The 21,055-nt window shown below is 57.7% G+C and overlaps 1 protein-coding gene and 1 gene segment (V, D, J or C); one reads left to right on the top strand and one right to left on the bottom strand.

Moving 5' to 3' along the window:
• Positions 1-4,917, bottom strand: part of LOC135321365 (uncharacterized) — a 95,409-nt gene extending 90,492 nt beyond the window's left edge. Inside the window, exon 1 of the mRNA XM_064486362.1 lies at positions 4,735-4,917. Coding sequence (XP_064342432.1) covers positions 4,735-4,917 — 183 coding nt within the window. The remainder of the gene's footprint in view (positions 1-4,734) is intronic.
• A 138-nt stretch (positions 4,918-5,055) lies between these two features.
• LOC135321364 (immunoglobulin heavy constant gamma 4-like) lies at positions 5,056-13,003 on the top strand. The segment is given in 7 exon segments: positions 5,056-5,223; positions 8,518-8,811; positions 9,127-9,162; positions 9,287-9,616; positions 9,700-10,020; positions 11,391-11,524; positions 11,893-13,003. Coding segments are annotated over 7 exon segments (1,215 nt in total).
• The last annotated feature ends 8,052 nt before the right edge of the window (positions 13,004-21,055 follow it).

The raw sequence follows: 21,055 nt of genomic DNA, 5'->3' as shown, positions 1-21,055 counted from the left end.
CACTGGTGAAAAGAGCCCCTTCTCCATTAAGTTGCCTTCGCTCCAGGCGAGCTCTCAGAGGTGGTCCTGGGCAGTGAGAGGTCACTCCCTTATCTGAGCTCCTTTGGTGCTTCTAGAATGTTCTGCCACTGAGGGGGACATGCAATCAAATGGCCTTCAGCCATCAGCAGAAAAATTATTTCTAACAGAATTTGCACCCAAACCAAGGATAAAGTGTAAAGGTAGAATAAAGGCATCCCCTGACAGGCAAGATCTCAGACAACGTCCCTCCAGGCATCCTCTCTCAGGAAGACAGCAGACGGCCTTTGGACCTGAACTCTCCACGTCAGCTGCCTGCGCCCCGGCAGATCATGGACTCCAGCCACCGTCATTGTGCCAGTCACTTCTTTACGACAAATCTCTTTCTAGATACAGACCGTATACACAGAGGTAGGGGTACATCCTACGGATTCCGTTCCCCTGGAGACTAACACACCCTGGGGCACAACGCAGTCTTCTTCCAACCCACAGGAGCCGACTGACTCCAGAGAGGATGGGAGGGCAGGTCCACGGCACTCAGCAGCGTTCCTGAAGAGGGGGTCTAAACTGCACTGGAAAGCCAGCTCAAGGGCCCAGCATCGATGCTTAATTAAGTCTAAAGCACGTGCTTCCACACGTACAACGTGGGAACGTCCAGTTACCCGCACTGGGTCTGTTCACAACGCAGCGCATTTCCCCCTAAACGGTACATCAAGTGATTGAGCCTCGTAGAAGGAACAGCATCCTGGATTAGAACGGCAGCAAGTGTCACAAACCTGCTGGAAAGCAGAGTGGATCCCTCCCGCGGGCGACCCCACTCGGCTTGCTCACTGGCTGCCCAGCACTCGAGCTGCTCAGAAAGGCACCTTCGTGCGGTCCTGCTGTGAGGAGCATGAGCCGTTCTCCACCTTCGGAGACAAAACGCTGGCTTCCTGTAAGAAAAAATATGGTGCTGCCCAGGGTCCTTGCGCTTCGCCTGGCCGTGTGGGTGAGCTTCCCCCGTCAGGATCTGTGGCACCAAGTTCACCACACGGAGCAGAGGGAGGCGGCCCAGGCCAGCCAGCGCGTTCCAGAGCCACGTCCCGGCCCTCTCCGACCCTCTCCACGCCCTCGTCTCTGGCTGCTGCGCTTCTCAGTGAGGGGCTGGGGGACGCACACCTGACGGCAGCTTGTCAGCTGAGCTGGAGCCTCAGCCAAGGGACAGCCTTGGAGCAGGTGGGCCCTGGAAGAAGCCCCCGGGACACAGGAGACTGGGGCTCAAGAAGGTGGCTGTGCCCCCAGTCCCAGGTGAGTCCCCGGGAGGCACCCCATAAGTGAGGGTCCTTGGCTTCACACGGGGCAGAACTCAAGAGCAAGCCGTGGGTCAGGAAGAGTAGGTTACTCAGACAGAGGCACACTCCGCAGACAGAGCGCGGGCGTCTCGCTCAGCAGGGAGAGCGGCCACGCGGAGCGGGGGCGCTGGTTCCCATGGGCTCAGTAGCGTCGCATGCTAACTAGTGGGGGGATCGTTCCAGCCGCCTTGGGGAAGGGGCAGGGGGTCCCAGGACGTGGGCCACCACCCACTTGTTAGCCTTATGGCCAGCCTCAGAACTGTCCTGGCCCCTGTGGGCACGCCATTCACCAGGCTGGTATGTTACAACGAGCCGATAATGAAGCTCAAGGCCAACTGGAAGTCAACTCTTCCACCATCTTGGGCCTCAAGATCTATTGGGGGTTGAGTCTCCCACCGTCTCCGTGCTAATTGCTGTGTCATTCCTTTAATGGCGGTGCCCTGCCCCCTTCCCCCCTGTCCCACCCACGCAGCAGACCTCAGCGGCAGAGAAACCTGTGAGCCCCCGGGAGTGGTTTAGCACAAATCCTCTCCCGGGGCCGCAGCCTTCCATTGCTCCCTGACTCCTCTGGACCCCTCTCGCTCCCCACACCTTCCTCCAAGGGGAGCTGCGGGCTCCCGTGCCCATCAGCCGCCAGCCACTGGGATAACAGCGTCAGCACCCAGGGAACGGCGGGAGCAAGGCCCAGCCAGCGCCTTGGCCCCACGTTGGCTAACTCCGTCTGCGGCTCTCGCCCAGGGGCCGTCCTGCATTTCCTCCTCCTGGAAACTCACAGCCTCCCCACACTGGTCAACAGCTCCATCCTCCAAACACAGACTCAGCTCCTCTCCCTGCTCCAGCACAGGGCGCACCCGCCATGCTGCCATCGCCACCCGCCAAGCAGCCTGCCTGCCGTCCTGGTGGGTCTCAGCCCAGGCTGGTCTCTGCCGTGGGAGGTAGGGTGCAGCAGGAGTCAAGACACCAATCCCTACTCTGCCTCCGTCACACTCCATGTGATGGGCCTGGAGGGGCAGGCTTGAGTGTTACTGATGGCGCCCCAGTCATAAAACTCTGCTTGGACGGGGCACGGGGAGGGGGCTTTCTGATTAAAAGATGCAGGCTCAGGGAGCTGAGAAGTCAGGGGTGTGGCCCAGCAGGAGCCCCAGGAGCTGCCCTCCCGCCTACACGGTTCAGACGGATACCTCCAAGGAGACCGCTGGAGAAGGCAGTGCTGGGGGAGCCGCCTGCTGACACAGGCATGAGCTGAGCGTGGGGACCCGAGCCCTGCACACCTCCACACGGTCCGTCTAATCCATACAACATGGACGCAAGGGTCGTTTTGAGCTGCAGGCAGTTAAAAAAGCAGACACAAGGCAATCTCTCCGCCTCCTGCCTTTTACAAGGCAAAGCAGGGCGATACCTGAGGACACAGCAGACCCTTATCAGCACCTGTCAGGGCCTGCCCTGCAAGCCTGCCTCACTCCCTCTCCCATTAACCCACGTACCTACCTTCCCCGCTACACTGACCAGAGACACAAAGTCCCTCTCTTTGCCTTCACTCTTGCCTACAACTCAAGTCCTTTAGTTCGGGTCTATACACCCAGTGTTAACCCCCTGCCCCCGTACTCATCCAGGGCACCCTCTGTTCCTATCTTCTAATCACTCCGGGAGATGCTTTTTTCAGAAACCTGAGGTGGAAGGGGGAACTAGACCCCTCTCCTACAAGAGCAAAACTCTCCCCGACCTGACAAGGGGCCAGCCAAGTCTGAGACTTCCTACGGTGAGAGCCCTGGCAAAGAGGAGGGAACGTGCACAGGGAGGTGTCCATCAGCTCTGCAGGAAGACAGCCAGGCAGCTTCCACCTCTAGCTATCTCCATCTGATCCCTGTCCAGCCGGTACTGGGAGTGCCAGGAGGCACTAGAGATCTGTGTTGAGGCAGGAGTGCAGAATGAAATGGGGATCTGAGCTGGGAGGACCAGGGTGGACAGAAGATCTGTGCTAGGAGGATGAGGGTGCACAGAAGATCTGAGCTGGGAGGACCACAAGGCACGGGAGATCTGAGCTGGGAGGACAGAGATGCATGGGAGACCATCTACAGCAACCAGCCCAGGAAGCCGCCTGCTCCCCACACGGCAGACCTGCAGGAAGTGAGACCTCTACCTCCAGTGAAAGTCCAAGAGGCCGAACAACCTGTAACAGCACCCCCATGCCTGGCAGGGGCGTGACCAGTAACCGACAGCGTCCATCATTTTGTCCCTGCGTCCAGCTTAGGACCCACATGAGAAAGCCGGACGTGCCCCCAGCCATCACAGGGGCGCCTGCATCTCGTCCCTGGTCCAGCTTCCCCAGCCCACCGCCTCATCACGCACCCCGGAGCTCGCCCTTTTTCTCTAAAGAACCTTTCTATACACAGAAAATATTTTAATAGATTAACATACTATTTATTATACGCTATGCATACATGTATTAGAAACACATGTCACACACGTGTGTCTGTGTACAGTAACGCTGAACAGTACATACACGTAATAAAACCGCAAAGCTCTCCCGCGTCCCTGCCTGCCTGGAGGCTCTGCCAAGCCCGGTGCTGGGTGTGGACGCCCTGGCTGCACCAGCTCGGAATAATCAGGCTCTCCTTATCCTTTTAAAGCATTTTCAGCAACTTAGGAGACACAAGGTCTCATGACAGTGGCTCACAGTCGCTGTTAAAAAGCAGCCCCAAATGCATCTTGGGACCTAGACACAAGCGGAGACGAAGGTGAAGGTGGCGGAGCGGGTCTGAGCAGGGGCGGTGATCCCCGGAGGAAGCGAGCAGAGCAGGGGTGGCGGGCGGTCCTGTGGGGCCCAGCAGAGCGCCTGGGCTGGACTCCGCTCTGTGCAGGCCGGAAGGGGCGCAGCACGCATGTCGCCCACCCAGCCCTTGTAGGACACGTGCCCGGGAAGCCCCCTTCCCCACCCGTGGCTCTTCTGAAGTGGGCACTGCGTTGTCCCCCAGGGCCCCTGATGCTGCAGGCACAGAACAGCCCAGGGGTGCGCACGGGGCTTGGAGTGAGCTGCGGCACTCCCAGCCAGCAGAAGCTGAAGGTCCCCACCCCACTCCTGGGGCACACGCAGCGGTGGAGGGCCTGCGCGCTATTGCTCAGCCAGACAGCCTTCTTCCAGCCCCAGAGACCACCGTGAACTCTGCAGCACAGAAGACAGCTGCTGCTGTGGAAACAGCTTCCCTCTGACCTTGCGTGTTACACCGCCCTGCGGTCAGAGATGGGGGACAGGGATGCGGCCACGGATGGAGGGAGAGAAGAGGCTTGGACCCAGAGGAAGACAGCCGCCCACCCAAGAGGCCGTGCTGGCAGGCGGACAGGACAAAGCTGGGGTTAGGCTGCGGCCTGTGCCCACCGCACTCACCAGAGAGGAGAGAGGTGACCACTGGCCCTGGGAGGACCGGGGGCTCAGGGCGGAGGCCGGGTACCCCAGGCAACAGCCAGACAAGCGGGCAGCACCCCTGTGGGAGGTAGGGAACAGGTGACCGCCGAGACTCCCACTCTCAGCCCAAGGTCCCAGGACACCACTCGCCCCACCCCCAGGCATCTATGTGAGGCGCCTCTGCTGAGTCTGGACTCCCCCAGGTCATCTGAGACAGAAACCACCCAGAGAAAAGGGAACTTCAGGAAGCAGGCAGTGCCACCGGTTTCAGTCCTGTTCTTAGTGTTCGCAGGGTTGCGGGCAGTCAGCTCACATCTACGGGAATCCAGCTACGAAATCCTAGGAACTGGGGCTGCAGGCACAGAGATCGGCCTGGAGGAGCGCAGGTGCCTGGGGCCAGAGGAGGGAAGGGGTGGCGGCAGCACGGAGACCCAGGCTGCAGGGGAGCCACCTCCATGGCTTCCACCTTCGGTGAGTGCAGCCCAAGAGGAGCAGGGGCAGAGGGAGCGCAGGGGGCATTGGAGGGGAGGCCCCACCTCAGGGACCCCACAAGGCTCCAGGAGCAGCTGAGGTGAAGGCTGGGAGCTGGTGGGCACAGGCAACCGGCCCACCACCTGGAAGGTCCAGGGACCAGGGGAGACTTCTGGGGACACTGGGGACACAAAAGAGGGTTAAGGTACCCAAGGACGAGAAGCCCTGCTGGGAGGGCACCAGTGTGGGTCTCCAGGGAGAAAAGCCATCCCTGCTGGGAGGGCACCCGGGTGGGACTCCAGGGAGAAAGTCAGCCCTGCTGGGAGGGCACCAGGTTGGGACTCCAGGGAGAAAGTCAGCCCTGCTGGGAGGGCACCAGGGTGGGACACCAGGGAGAAAAGCCAGCCCTGCTGGGAGGGCACCAGGGTGGGACTCCAGGGAGAAAGTCAGCCCTGCTGGGAGGGCACCAGTGTGGGACTCCAGGGAGAAAAGCCAGCCCTGCTGGGAGGGCACCCGGGTGGGACTCCAGGAAGAAAAACCAGCCCTGGGGATAACACAGGTTTCAGGGTGTGGAGCGGAACTAGGCTGAGGGCTCTGCGTTGACCCAGAGGGTCAGAGGCTGCCAAGGGCCAGCACCAGGGACAAAGGTCAGGGAGGCTGAATGTAAGAGGGGGCAGAACACCTGGAGGTCAAGGAGGGCAGCCCCAGGCGCTCTGAAATCACATGGAGCTCGTGCACATGAGCAGAAGCCTGGGGGTGGACGGGGGCCAGAAGCTAACTTGGAGTTCAAGAGAAGATGGAGCTGGTGCAGGTGAGAGGCCACTGAAGGGCAGGAGGGCAGGGGGAAAGCCTCAGGGGTTCAAGGGAGCTGGTTGAGCTTGTGCAGGGGAGAAGAGGGCTGGAAGGGCTGGGAGCTGCCCTGAGGGGCTCCAGGAAGGAGGTTGAGCTTGTGCAGGTCAGCAGAGGGCTAGGAGGGCAGGAGGAAAGCCCCAGGGGCTCCAGGTTGCATTCAGAGCTTCCGCCCGTAGGCTGGGGGCAGGCAGGTACAGGACTGCCCTGAGGAGCTCCAAGGAGCTGGTAGAGATTGTATTGATGAACAAGGGGCTGGGAGGGCAGGGGGCAGCCCCAAGGGTTCCAGGGCACAGGTTGAGCGTCTGCAGGGGAGCAGAGGGCTGGGTGGGCAGAGGGCAGCACCAGTGGTTCCTGGTAGCAGGTTGAGCTTCAGAGGGGAGCAGACGTCTTTGAGGGCAGGGAGCAGCCCCAGGGGATCCAGGGAGCAGGTTGAGCTTCTGCAGAGGAGCAGAGGGTTGGGAGACCAGAGAGCAGCCACAGGGTCTCCAAGGAGCAATCAGAGCTATGACCTGTAGGCTGGGGGCAGGCAGGTACAGGACTGCCCTGAGGAGCTCCAAGGAGCTGGTAGAGCTTGTATTGGTGAACAAGGGGCTGGGAGGGCAGGGGGCAGCCCCAAGGGTTCCTGGGAGCAGGTTGAGCTTCTCCAAGGGAGCAGACCTTTGTGAGATCAGGGGACAGCCCCGAGGGGCTCGAGGGAGCAGGTTGAGCTCGTGAGGGTCAGCAGAGGCCTCGGAGTGCAGGGGGCAGCCCCAGGGGCGCCAGGGAACAGATTGTGCATATGCAGGGGAGCAGAGGGCTGGGAGGGCAGGGGGCAGCCCCAGGATTTCCAGGAAGAAGGTTGAGCTTGTGCAGGTGAGAGGAGGGCTGCAAGGGCAGGAGGCAGCCCCAGGGCATCCACGGAGCAGCTTGAGCTTGTGCAGGTGAGCGGAGGGCTGGGAGGTCAGGGGGCAGCCCCAGGGGCTCCAGGGCACAGGGTGAGCTTTGCATGGGTGCGGAGGGCAGGGAGGGCAGGGCGCAGCACCAGGAGTTCCAGAGAGCAGGTTGAGCTTCTGCAGTAGAGTAGAAGCCTGGGAGGTCAGGGAGCAGCCCCAGAGGCTCCAGGGAGCAGGTTGAGCATGTGCAGGGGAGCAGAGGGCTGGGAAGGCAGGGAGCAGCCCCAGGGGTTCCAGGGAGCAGGTTGAGCTTATGCAAGTGAGCGGAGGGCTGCGAGGGCAGGGGGCAGCCCCAAGGGGATCCAGGGCACAGGTTGAGCGTCTGCAGGGGAGCAGAGGGCTGGGTGGGCAGAGGGCAGCACCAGTGGTTCCTGGTAGCAGGTTGAGCTTCTACAGAGGAGCAGAGGGTTGGGAGACCAGAGAGCAGCCACAGGGTCTCCAAGCAACAATCAGAGCTATGACCTGTAAGCTGGGGGCAGGCAGGTACAGGACTGCCCTGAGGAACTCCAAGGAGCTGGTAGAGCTTGTATTGCTGAACAGGGGGATGGGAGGGCAGGAGGCAGCTTAAAGAGGTCCAGGAAGCCAGTTGTAATTGTGAGAATGAGCAAAGGGTCCACACAACAGCGGGGCTCCCCTGTAGCTAGCGGATTAAAGCCCAGACCTAAGGTACAGCCACACGAGGAGCTGAGCCAGGTTGACGGCTGTGGGGATGGTCAGAGGGGCCACGGCTGCTCCTGGCCAGTGTCTCCTGGGACAAGGGTCTCAGAGGCTGCCAGTGAGCAGGGGGCTGAGGTCAGAGGACAGGGACATGGGAGCCACAAGCTGGGGTGGCGTCAGGGGCCCAGGTGTGAGGGGGAAGTGAGCTGAGGGGCTCCAGCTGGAGGACCAGAAGAGGGACAGGAGCTCCCCGAGGCACAGACTCGGCACCCTGGCTAAGGCCACAGGGATGAAAGGGGAGGGGCCAAGGAGGAGACCTGCAGGGCCAGGGTCCAAGGGGGCCAAGGGCCAGGGGGGCCAGGGGCCAGGGCCCAGGTGCTCTGGCTGCAGAGCTGACCCAGAAGACACGGGCACGGAGGGCAAAGAGCAGGCCAGGCAAGGGGCCACGAGCAGGCTTCTGGGTGGTGGAGGCCCACCACGCCAAGGAGAGGCCCACACACCCAGGGCAGGGCCGGGCTGGGGCAGCAGGACAGTGAGCTCAGGGGACCAGCGGATGCTGGCCGGGAGCAGGCAGCACTGGTCAGGACTCAGACACAGGGCTCAGTCAGGCCAGGCACTTGCAGGAGGTCAGGGACCTAGGGGGCTGTCACCCAGGAGATCTCCCAGCGCTGACACACAGCTGCAGAGGCACGAGGCCCTGGGTGGTGAGGGCCCTGCCGGCCAGCTGCTTTGCAGACATTCTGGAAGCACGTGGGCGCTGGGCTCAGGGGTGCCCAGACCTGGGCTCGTGACACCCTGCCTGGACCCTCCCAGGGGTGAAGCCCTGGTGGTCACACGGCCTGCTTTCTTGCAGCCTCCACCAAGGCCCCATCGGTCTATCCTCTGACTGCTAGATGCGGGGACACGCCTGGCTCCACGGTGGCCTTCGGCTGCCTGGTCTGGGGCTATATCCCTGAGCCAGTGACGGTGACCTGGAACTCGGGTGCCCTGTCCAGCGGCGTCCACACCTTCCCGTCAGTCTTCATGTCCTCGGGGCTCTACACCCTCAGCAGCTTAGTGACTCTGCCCACCAGCAGCTCGACCGGCAAGACCTTCATCTGCAACGTAGCCCACCCGGCCAGCAGCACCAAGGTGGACAAGCGTGTGGGTAAGTAGACAGGCCTCAGGGCGGGCGTCCACTCCCAGACAGGACCGAGGTCAGCCCTCCGCCCGGCTTGAACCACATGCCAGGATGGCGACCTCTGCCCAGAGTATCAGAGGAGGAGCGGTCTCCTCGCCTGAAGGCCTCCCAGGCTATGTGAGGGGTCCTCTGGGTGTTTCTATCAGGTCCAAGGTGGGCACAGGATGCACACCTCTACCGCACATAGCTGGTGCTGGACCTGCCAAAATCTATCCCTGACTTATGCCGCCCCAACAGACCTTTCGCCCTCACCCAGAAACCTCCTGTCTGATTCCTTTGCAGAACCGCATGGAGGATGCCCGTGTCCCAAATGTCCAGGTGAGTCAGACAAGCCACTCCCTCTTTAACAAGGAGGTGGCCACAGCCCTGGCGTGCTCGGAATACATGTGTCCTGGAGAAGGCTGGTCCAGGAGCTAACTGCCCACCCTGTCTTCCCTGCCAGAGCCTGAGCTCCCGGGAGGGCCCTCCGTCTTCGTCTTCCCCCCAAAACCCAAGGATGTCCTCTCCATTTCTGGGAGGCCCGAGGTCACGTGCGTTGTGGTGGACGTGGGTAAGGAAGACCCCGAGGTCAATTTCAACTGGTACATTGATGGCGTTGAGGTGCGAACGGCCAACACGAAGCCAAAGGAGGAACAGTTCAACAGCACGTACCGCGTGGTCAGCGTCCTGACAATCCAGCACCAGGACTGGCTGACGGGGAAGGAGTTCAAGTGCAAGGTCAACAACAAAGCTCTCCCGGCCCCCATCGAGAGGACCATCTCCAAGGCCAAAGGTGGGACGGACAACGGGCGCGGGAGGGTCCTGTGGGGCTGCTTGGAGTGACCGTCGGGCTCACAGACACGCCTGTCCCCACAGGGCAGACCCGGGAGCCGCAGGTGTACACCCTGGCCCCACACAGGGAAGAGCTGGCCAAGGACACCGTGAGCGTAACCTGCCTGGTCAAAGGCTTCTACCCAGCTGACATCAACGTTGAGTGGCAGAGGAATGGGCAGCCGGAGTCAGAGGGCGCCTACGCCACCACGCTGCCCCAGCTGGACAACGACGGGACCTACTTCCTCTACAGCAAGCTCTCGGTGGGAAAGAACACGTGGCAGCGGGGAGAAACCTTCACCTGTGTGGTGATGCACGAGGCCCTGCACAACCACTACACCCAGAAATCCATCTCCCAGTCTTCGGGTAAATGAGACTCACCCCGGCACCCCAGCGAACACCCCTCCCCGAGGCCCTCAGGGTCCAGCACGGATGCCTGAGCCCCACCCCTGTGTACATAACTCCCGGGCCAGCATGAAATAAAACACCCAGTGCCTCCCTGGGGCCCTGCAACCCTGTCATGGTTCTTTCCGAGCAGAGCTCCTGCGCTCTCAGGGCCTGCGGGAGGCGGGGGCAGGCCAGGCTCTGAGGACAAACTTGGTGCCATCAGGGAACTGGGGGTGACACGAGGCAAGGGATGGGGTCTGCCAGAGGCATCAGCTCCCCAGGGTCCAGCGTCCGGCCAGCACCTACTCAGGCAGGACTGTGTAGAGGGGATCTGGTAGAGCCCCCCAAGGAACTTCAGGGAAATGAGTGCCCAGATATTCCCCTCTGTCCAAGCCCAACTGTGGGACAGTGGCAAGTCCTTGTGCCCGCAGTTCCTGTCCCCGGGGCCTAGAGAAACAACGTGCTGACACCCTGTCAACATGGGAGCCACGCCTGGCCGGCGATGGGGGCACAGGCCTCCTGCTCCCAGGACACACAGAGATCAGGCCCCACCCTCCCGTAGGCGAGGTGCTCGGGGCCATATCTGTACACTCGAGGGGACACTCACCCAGACTCGTAGGAAAAAAGCCCTCTCATGGAGCACACCAGCCTGCACACCCCTCGTCCACCTGCAAACTCACGCACACACACGTGCCTGTGCAACTGCACACAAGCGCACAACCACAAAACTGCACACAAGCCAGCCTTGCTCACTGGGTCCTCAATGGGGTACCCGCCCAGGGCCAGAACAGAGCCTGGAGCCGGGTCTCGTGAACCCTCTGTGGACACCAGCTTGGTCCCCACTCCTCAAAGCCCCAGCAGCACTGACCACAATGGCCAGCTCAGACCCCCACCCCTCCTCTCCCCAGGACACCTGCGCCCCCTCCTCAACACACAGAGACCCAACACCCCACTGGTCCCTAGCACAACCACCCCACCCCCTCGGGCACACAGGGACACCCCAAGGTTGCCTCCGCCCTTCCCTGCACTAGGACCCACCACAGACCTGCTCTGCAGACCCCTGCCGTCTAGGCCTGGCCTCCAGTGGGAGGGAAGGCAGGGGTCAGGACACCCTCTCCCAAGAGGACCCCATGAAAGGCACCGCAGAGGAGTGGATGAGGGACCCCCAAGGGCCAGGCTTACATATGGCCCAAGGGGTCCGGGCAAGACTGAGCCCCAATCTGGAGGAATGGGGGACACGAGGTCGGTGCCCAGGGATTGACCTCAGGGAACCATTGATCCAGCCCCCCAGGGGGATACTAGTGCCCCACCCGCCCTGTCACACAGCTGACCACCCCCTCCCTGTCCAGAGCCACTCCTGGAGGAGGAGAGCTGTGCCGAGGCCCAGAGCGGGGAGCTGGACGGGCTGTGGACCACCATCTCCATCTTCATCACCCTCTTCCTGCTCAGCGTGTGCTACAGCGCCACAGTGACCCTCTTCAAGGTGGGCGGGCCAGGCCAGCTGTCCCTGCTGTCCCCACACAGTGCCCGCACAGTCCCCCTTCCCTGTCCCTCCCTGTCCCTCCCTGTCCACTTCCTGTCCCCTCACAGTCCCGTCACTGTCTCCTCACTCTCCCCTCTTGTCCTTTCTGTCCACTGTCTGTCCTTCTCTGTCTCTCCAGTCCATTCTGTTCTCTCACTGTCCCTCTCTGTCCCTGTCGGGACCTCGCTGTCCGTAGCTATGCCCACGCAGTCCTCGCGCCACCCCACCGGAGCACACTCGCGGCCGGCAGTCCCCGGGCTGGGAGGCCAGGTCCTTGGGGGAAGCTGGCATGGGGGCCCCGGCTGTGCTCACACCCGCCGTCCCTGCAGGTGAAGTGGATCTTCTCCTCGGTGGTGGAGCTGAAGCGGACGATCGTCCCAGACTACAGAAACATGATCGGGCAGGGGGCCTAGCGTGTCCTCTGGGGGTGTCCACGGACACCCCAGGCCCCAGAGGTACCCCGATCATCGCTCCGAGCTGCTCAGCCACTACTCCGCCCGCTGCCCTGCCAGCTCTGAACTCTCGGCCATGTTCACCCGCACCTCCATCCTGAGACCTCACGGCCACCACCGACCACACCCTGCACCCTGCCCACCTTCAGGGGACCAAGTGGACAGCAGGTGCTACCACCAACCTGAGCTGAGGGGTCTCCCTGTGCTCACCGGGAGTGCCCGGGGCACCCTGGGGTTCCTCTGGACGAGCAGGAAGCTGGCATCCCGGGGCAGTGGGCTCGGCCCGCTCTCTGTGGACACTCTCGGGCCTGGTGACCAAGGACAGTTCCAAAAAGGAGGCACACTGTGTGAGATGTCTGGTGGAACAGTGCTGCCCCGGCCGACCTCACTCAGCAGGGAAGCCTCTGGATGTGCCACCAACGTTCAGCCAAGTGCTCAGCTCTGAGAAGGACCTGGGTCCATGGCCCCTACAGCAGCCAGCTCTGCCAGGAAGGGGGTGACGTTTCCTCGCCAGAGCTTCCCAGAGACGGGCCTGGAGAACGGGTCCCCCACGGGCAGAACGCAGCCTCGCTGGACAGAGCAAGAGGGACACTGGCAAAAAGGGCACTGGCCTCAGCCACCCTATCCCGTGGCCAGCGGCCTGAGACACCTTCAGCAGGAGCACACTGCACTGGGCGGTGTGGTGAGAGGCGAGCCCCGGGAGGAGGGAGCCCGACAGCCTGGCGTCCCGGCCCCAGACCCCTGGGCCTCTCCTGTCTTCTCCCTGGATGGGGAGGGGCAGGCCCCACTGTCGGGTGGTGGCGGGGGAGGGGGGGCGCTACAGCCAGAGGTCACGCCAGGCCTGGCTTGGGAAGCTGTGCATCCTTTCTAAACGTCTGGCGCCCACGAACTTACTGCGCTGTTTATCTTTGGTTGGGTTTTTTGTTGGGAGACTCTGGCTTGTCATGTTTTGGGTTGTTCAGACAATAAAGCATCCTTTACCATTCCATAGCTGTCTGGGAATTGCTCTGTGTTGCGGCCCCTCCCCTGGTGCCTCCGCAGCCTGGCCGCCCTCCACACCCTCCCAGCCCCAGGCCCCAGCTCTCCCACCACCACACCCATCCCTGGGGTTCCCTGGGGGCGCGGAGTCAGCAGCAAGTCCCAGGTGTCGGACGCCTGGTCAGCACGGCTGCTGTAACACGCAGCACATTCGGGTTGGAACCACAGAAATGATTGTCTCCCGTCCTGGAGCGGCACGTCCCAGGTCGAGGAGCGTGAGGGCCACTGTGCCCACCGGCTGCCAAGGCTGCAGGGCCGGAGTCAGTACTCGGTCCTCCTGGGAGGCCAGACCCTGAGCTCCAGTCCCTCCTGGTGGTTCCATCTCAAAGGAACAGTCTCAGGTCCCGGGTTGCAGGAGACACAGCACTCCCCAGAGGGCAGACACAGGAGCCACAGCAGACTGCCCTTCGCAGGAAATGCTCCAGGAAACGGAGGCCAGCGCCTGGTCAGGGTTGGCTCTGCTGGGCGATCCAGGCCAGCACTTCGGGAGAGCTCAGTCATCCACGGGACGCGGCCCTGGGCTGCTGGACATTGTCCAAGTGTCTGTGTGAGCCTTTCAGTGTGTCAGGGCAGAGGGGGCGAAATCAATGTGCCGAGTGTGTGGATCAACGGCCCCTGGGGAGGCCAGCAGGACAGGCTCCTGGCGGGGAGCTGGGACCAGCACTGAGTGTCTGTCAGAAAAGCCACAGCACCCCAGGGACATTGGGAACGGCCATTCCAGCTTCCTGTGGCGGAAAGACAGACAGACAGACAAACAGAGAGACAGAGGAAGACAGAGAATTTTATGCAGGAAAGGGACTGCTCGCTCCAGTGGGCTCCGCACCAAAGACGGTGAGGCCATGGGGCGGGCAGCTGGGTCCAGGAACACGTCCAGCCCTCAGGGACCCTGCCAGGCGTGAGGACACTGAGCACCCTCTGCCTCCAGGGTGCTCCGGAAACCATCCTGGGGGTCTCCCCCACTCGCAATCTCCCTCACACGGAACACCTAACCAACAAGCTGAACATGCCTATGGTCCCTGCGGCCTGCCCGGCCCCAGGCCCTGCCCCTCACCCCCATCCCCTGGACCACGGATCTGCCTCCAGCCACACATTCCCGAGGGGACACCAGGACGGTCGATACCGGGCTGGCCCCACGGGTCCTCGAGGAGCACCAGTCCCAGAACAGCTGCCCCCCAACAGACCTGAGGGCCCCGTCCTGACCCTGGGGCAACACCAGGCCACAGCGTGTCCCCCATGCACAACCCCTCCTGGGCCCCTGGAAGCCAAGTGACCGACGCCTTCCCTTGAGCCCCTGGGTCAGCACCGGTGTGAGCCTGAAGTCAGCCTCCTGCTGCTCCTGTCCCCTAGGGGCCCTGCCCCGGGCAAGACCACCGACACACTCCTGTCAGCGTCACACCTCTCCTGCCCGCACCCCCATCTCACACACACACACACAAACCCCCTGGGCTGCCACCCCACTGCGCCTCTGGGCCCCCACCAGGTGCCCCCTCCTCCCGCACTCCAAGGGGAACGTCTGCCACTCTGAGCTTTGAAAACCTGCATTGCTGTCCGTGTGTGGTGTCCGTGGATGTGGAGAAAAGAAACCCTTGTGCACCGTTAGTGAGGGCATAAAATGGCATTACCGTTGTGCAAAACGGTTTGGAAGCCCCTCAGAGAAATTTCAGAAACAACTACCACACTTGCAGCAATCCCACTGCTTACAATAAACCCGAACGAACAGGCAACAGGTCTTAAAGAGGCACTTGAACACCCACTTCCCAGCAGCTCCGTTGACAATACCTACCACGAGGCGGGAACGCGAGTGTCCTTCCGTGGATGGACAGATGAGCACGATGTGGGCTGAGCGTACAATGGAACAGCACTGCCCCTGAAGAAAGAGGAACAGTGTGACGTGTGTGACAGCACGGGGGCACCTGGAGGACATCGGAACGCGTACCGTGAGCCAGGGGCAAGACGGTGAATCGTGTGCGATTCCACTTGTGTGAGCGATTACGAGTGGCCGCATTCCCAGAAAGACAAAACACAGAAGTGGCTGCAGCCGGGGGAGAACGGGGGGTGTTGTTTACGGGCATAGGGTTTCACACGTAAAGACGGGGAGAGTTATGGAGACGCAGGTGGTCGTGATTGCACTTTATGAATGTACTCACTGTCCCCAAGACCCGGAGAAAGGTGTAACATGGTACACTTCCTTAGGGGCAACTCCTATTCTTTTACCACGATAAAAAAACTTTTTAAGCGGGAGAAATCTAACCCATTCAATAACATCTGAACGCCTTCAGGAAGACCTGGAGCCTGTGTCCCTCCCTGTGGAAGAAACCGGCTGCAGCAGGTTGCAGCTGCACACCTGCCTGGCCCAGGGCTGACCCCCTGCGGAGGCCGGCGGACACCGTGGGAGCAGCGTCTCCACGCTGACGGCGTGAGGGGGCAGGGCAGTGACAACGTGCACGGCTGCAGCACAGCCCCCCAGCCAAAGGACGGCTCCTACAGTTTGCTCTCCAACAGGTGTAAACTTCTCTTCTGAACAACCCTAACCTAGAGACACACAAAGGGAAGGGAACGCTAGGAAAGCTGCTCACGCCTTAGCTAACCTGACGTAGAACAAGGACAGCACAACCCACTGCGTGTCGGCCACCGTGGACCACGTTAAGCTTCCCGATTAAAAGGCAGCAATACACTTTGTGTCTCCACCTAACGCAGGGAAATTACCTCAGATGTAATATAAAATTGCCAACCCTCCTCCAGGAAAGGCTTGAACTCCCATTGCCCATCTTACGTATCTTCGGCTGATGTTCACTTCTCGTGTTGATGAATAACCTCCGTCTTGGGTGTCCTGCAGCTTATATGCTGAGGTATGTAGCATCACCACTAGCACGTCTTATGTCAGACGGAAGAGGGTGGGGGCGGCCGCTACAGGTTGGTTATGAGAGAAGGAGACGGAGACGGTGAGGTAGAAGGACACAGAGCACATTCACATTACATCTACATGTGGACCACGTCTCCCTGGAGAAAAATGGAGACTGGCTGACAGACTCCTGTACAGCCAAGGCGCTGAAGAAAGGTCCACGAGGAGTCACGTAGGGAGGGAAGAGAGGTACTCGGTTTGGAGCGCAGCCTCGAGGAGGGGACCCGGGACGGGGAGACACGTCATGGGCCCGGAGGTCTTCCCTGGGGAGAGGGCAGCTTGAGAGCGTTAGTAATATGAATGCTAACCAAGTTAGGGAAAAGAACAGATGAAAACAGTTTGAACCTTCACAGGGACCAGGAAAATATAAAAAGAGAACCACTCACCAGAGGGGTACAATAGCTAAAACTTAAAACACTGGAAGGGGCGAACAGGGGACTAGGTGACACCGGAGACCCCACGTGACCTGGAAGACAGAACCATGGGAATTACCCAGTCAGAACTACAAAAGGAAGAACAACTTTTTTAAAATTGAGAGCAGTTTAAGGAATCTATGGAACTACATCAACTGTCCTAACATTGGCATGATCGGGCTCCCAGAAGCAGAAGAGAGAGAGAAAACAGTTGAAAATGTACTTAATGAAATTATGGCAAAAACTCACCAACCATGAAGAAAGAGAGACATTTCCAGGCGTAGGAATCACACAGTCACAAACAAACAGAACCCACAGAGACCCACACCAGGACACGTCACAATTAAATTGGCAAAAGTTAAGGATAAAGAGAGAATTCTGAAGACAGAAAGAGAACAACACTGTCACGGACAAGGAACTGCCACAAAGTTAGCAGTTGATTTTTCTGCAGAAACTCTGCAGACCAGACGGGAGAGGCATGATCTATACAAATGCTGAATGGAAAATACCTACAACCTAGGAGGAGGTGTCACCCCGCAAATTTGTCGTTTACACCGGAAGGAGAGACAAGAACTTCTCAGGCAAGCAAATCCTGGAGCAGTTCATCAACCCTCAGAGACACGTCAAAGGTCTTCCTGGAGGGGAACACACAGGCTATTGCAAGATGCAAGAATTTACAGCAAAGGCAAATCCCACTAAAAGGCAAATTAAAGCCTGAGGGCCATCAACTAAATAAGCAAAAGATCAAAAGATAAAATACATAAAATTAACTGTGACTGCAGTAAACAGCAGTTCACAGGAAGAAGTAAAATATAACATCAAAAAAACGGGGGGCTCACAGAGGGAACTTAAAAAAAAAAAAACAGACACGTGAAAAGCTGCTCACATTCCTAATCATTAGGGAAATGTAAATCAAAACCAAAATCAGATGTCACCACAAAGACTACAAGTAAGAAATATTGGTGAAGACATGGGGTAAACGGAACCCTGTCGCTGTTAGCAGGAGTGCAAATTGGTGCAGCCTCGGGGGAAAACAGTAAGGAGTATCCTCAAAACAACTAAAGACAGAACTATCACACGCTCCAGCAATTCCACTCCTGCCTATACATCCGAAGGAAACAAAAACAAGAATTTGAAAAGATACATGCACCCCAAGGTACATAGCAACTGTATGAACAGGAGTCAGCATACGGAAGCAACACAAGTGTCTGTCGGCAGAAAATGGATAGAGGTGGTACGATGTATACGCACGACGGAATAATGCTCAGCCGTGCAGAAGAATGATTTCTGCCGTTTGTGACATTGGTGGTTCTCTGCAGTATGAGGCTTGGTGAAGTAAGTCAGACAAAGGCAAATGCTCTACGATATCACTTGTATGTGGAATCTAAACATTAATAGAAGTGAATAAATATAACAACAGGAAAACAGACACACAGATAGACAGATCAAATTAGTGGTTACCCACGTGGAGAGGAGAGGGGGAAGGGGCTACGTAAGGACAGGGAATTAACAAATACCAACTACTATGTATAAAATACATAGGCTACTAGGACTATTGCACAGCACAGGGAGTATAGTCAGTGCTTCTAATAACTTCAACTGGAATGTAGTCTCTAAAAGAATTGAATCACCATTTGGTATGCTGTCCACCTGAAACTAATGTAACGTTGTCAATGAAGTGTATTTAACTTAAGTATATGTACATACACAAATTCATATCAAACTAAGGAACCATCTTCAAATTCCACCCACCACACTGGGGATCAATCATGCTTCTCTGTGGGGCAGGACTCCAAGACATTGGGCCAAGAAGACGACTCAGGTTACGAAAATGGACATGGCTCCTGCCCCGAGACACACGAGGTCTTGGGACGCTGGTCCAGACTGCGTTCTTTCTCTGAAACTACCTTACGTTACGTGAGGCTCATTTGCTGTCCATGAGGCCTTTTCCACGTCAGACAGTGACTGAGCCATGTGTGTGCCCAAGGCCTTCCAGGCCGCTGTCCGTGGTCCTGACTCGGACTAGCAGGCTCTCTCAGCTACTGTCCATGGTTCTGCTTCTGCTGCTCTGCACGGGGTAATGATATTTTTAGATTAAACACACTTTGCCCTTTTAGGGTAGTTTTAGGCTAACAGATACGTTGAGCAGAAAGTCACAGAGTTCCATAACTTCCAGTGCCCCCACACGTACGCCCAGTTTCACCTATTATGAACATCTATCTCCAGTGTGCTACACTTGTCAGAAATGATGAGCCAACTTAATACATTATGATTAACTGAAGCCCATAGGCAACACCATGGCTCACTATCATCTGCACAGTTCTATGAGTTTTGACAAACGCATGGTGTCATTTGCATCCAGAAGCCCCGAGGCTGCTGTCCATGGAACTGCCTCGATCAGGTACACTGTTCAGACTGCTGCCCATCGGTCCACCATTTCAGCAACACACAGTACAATTTCACTGCCTTAAGACCCCCTGTACCTCACCTCCTCATTTCCCACCCCTCCCACACAAACTCCTGGCAGCCACTCATCTTCTCATTGCCTCCATAGATGAGCTCCTTCAAATACCGTGTAGTAGGAATCTCACAGACAGTATAGCCTTCTCCGGTTGGCTCCTTTCACTTAGCAATGTGCATTTTCATTTCCCCATGTCCTTTTGTGCCTCAATGGCTCATTTCTTCTTCTTTTTGAATGGTCATTTCTTACTTTGGGGGACTATGGGAGGGTAATTAATTTTTCTTAATGGAGATACTGGGGATTGAAGCAAGGACCTCATGCATGCTAAGCACACGCTCTATCATTGATCGATACCGTCCCCCCATTTCTTCTCCTATTAACTTCTTTTTTCAACAGCTTTATTGAGGTACAATTGATACACAAAATAAACGCATATATTCGAGGTACACCTGAGATTGCACAAATGCAGACACCTGTGAAACCATCATTACTGTCAAGGTAGTCGATATATCCATTCTTCTAGAAGTTTCCTTGTGCTCTGGGTCTATTGGGATGGGGGGAGGAGCACACGTATGTGAAGAACATTTATCATGAAATCTACTCTCTTAACAAATATCTGGGTGCACAATGCAGTGTTGTAAACCGTAGGCACAATGTTACACACAGAGCCTCGGAATAGAACTCATTTTGCATAACTGGAAATTTATACCTATTGAATCACAGCAGAATCAAAGAATATCACCACAGAAAATCAATGAAGCACAAAAGAAAGAAGCAAGAAGGAATAGAGGAACAAATTAACTATAAGACAGACAGAGAACTATTAAAAACAACAGTGATAATAGGCCTTTCCCTGCCACAATTACCTTAAATGTAAATGGATTAAATTATCAGAGCAAAAGATAGAGAGCGGCTGAGTGGATAACAAGCAAGGTCCAAATCTGTGCCATCACAAGGGACTCACTTTAGGTTTAAGGACACATGTAGGCTGGACATGAAGGGATGGAAAAAGGTACTCCATGAGAAAGGCAAACAAAAGGAAGCAAGGATGGGTACACTTGGACAAAATAGACTTGAAGGTAAAAACAGTCATAAGACACCCAGAAGGACGCTATACAATGATGAAAAACTCAATTCTTCACAGACGGCTTCGTCCTTTTTATTCTGAAATCCTATCCCACTGTCTGGATGCATCCACTCACCTACTGAGGGACATCCTGGGCGCATCCAAGTTTGAGTTAAGCTACGAACAAAGCATCTGCAGACGTTTATAAACCATAAACATCGCTGCACAGTTTTGGGGTGGACATGAGTTTTCAGCCCATTTGAACAGGTGAGTATCTAGGAATGCAGTTGCTGGGTTGTATGGCAAGATTAGGTTTAGATTTTGGAGAACCTGCCGAGCTCTCCTGCAGACGGGCTCTTCCGTTTTGCACCCACCCGCAGCGGAGGAGGCCTCCTGCTGCCCCACACCCTCACCAGCGTTGGGAGGTGCCGGGTTTCGGTGTTGCTTCTGGACGTCCACCGTTCTAACAGCTGCGTGGTGGTCTTACTTGTTTTCACTTACAGGCTCCAGCGACGTAGGACGTGGAGGAAACTTGCGCTTCCTTCTCTGCATCTGTGAGTCTTCCCAGGTGACAGGTCTGTCCAGGGCTTTTAGTCACTTTTAACTGGGTTGTTGCTTTCCTTGTTGCTGACTTTTAACAGTTCTCTGCATATTTCGGACACAAGTCCTTTATCAGATACGAGGTTTGCAGATGTGTGATTCTCCCAGTCTCTGGCCTGCCTTTCATTCTCTCGACAGTGTCTTCCACAGGCAGGCATTTTCCACTTCAGTTAAGTTCAGCTAGTGACTTCTTTTTCGTGGAATGCGCTTTTGGTGTGGTACCTCCTGGCTCTTCGCCGAACTCAAGGTCACCTAGATTCCCATGGTTCCGTTCTTTGCGTTGAGGTCAACGACCCACTGTGAGTCAACTTCATGACCACTGTGAGTATGTGCCTCAGCTCGTTTCCTGCTGGGATGCAGGTGCTCCACCACCACTGGTGAAAAGAGCCCCTTCTCCATTAAGTTGCCTTCGCTCCAGGCGAGCTCTCAGAGGTGGTCCTGGGCAGTGAGAGGTCACTCCCTTATCTGAGCTCCTTTGGTGCTTCTAGAATGTTCTGCCACTGAGGGGGACATGCAATCAAATGGCCTTCAGCCATCAGCAGAAAAATTATTTCTAACAG

Source organism: Camelus dromedarius, chromosome 5 (genome assembly GCF_036321535.1).
Source record: "Camelus dromedarius isolate mCamDro1 chromosome 5, mCamDro1.pat, whole genome shotgun sequence".
Classification (NCBI taxonomy): domain Eukaryota; kingdom Metazoa; phylum Chordata; class Mammalia; order Artiodactyla; family Camelidae; genus Camelus; species Camelus dromedarius.
This window is presented reverse-complemented; position numbering and strand designations above follow the sequence as displayed.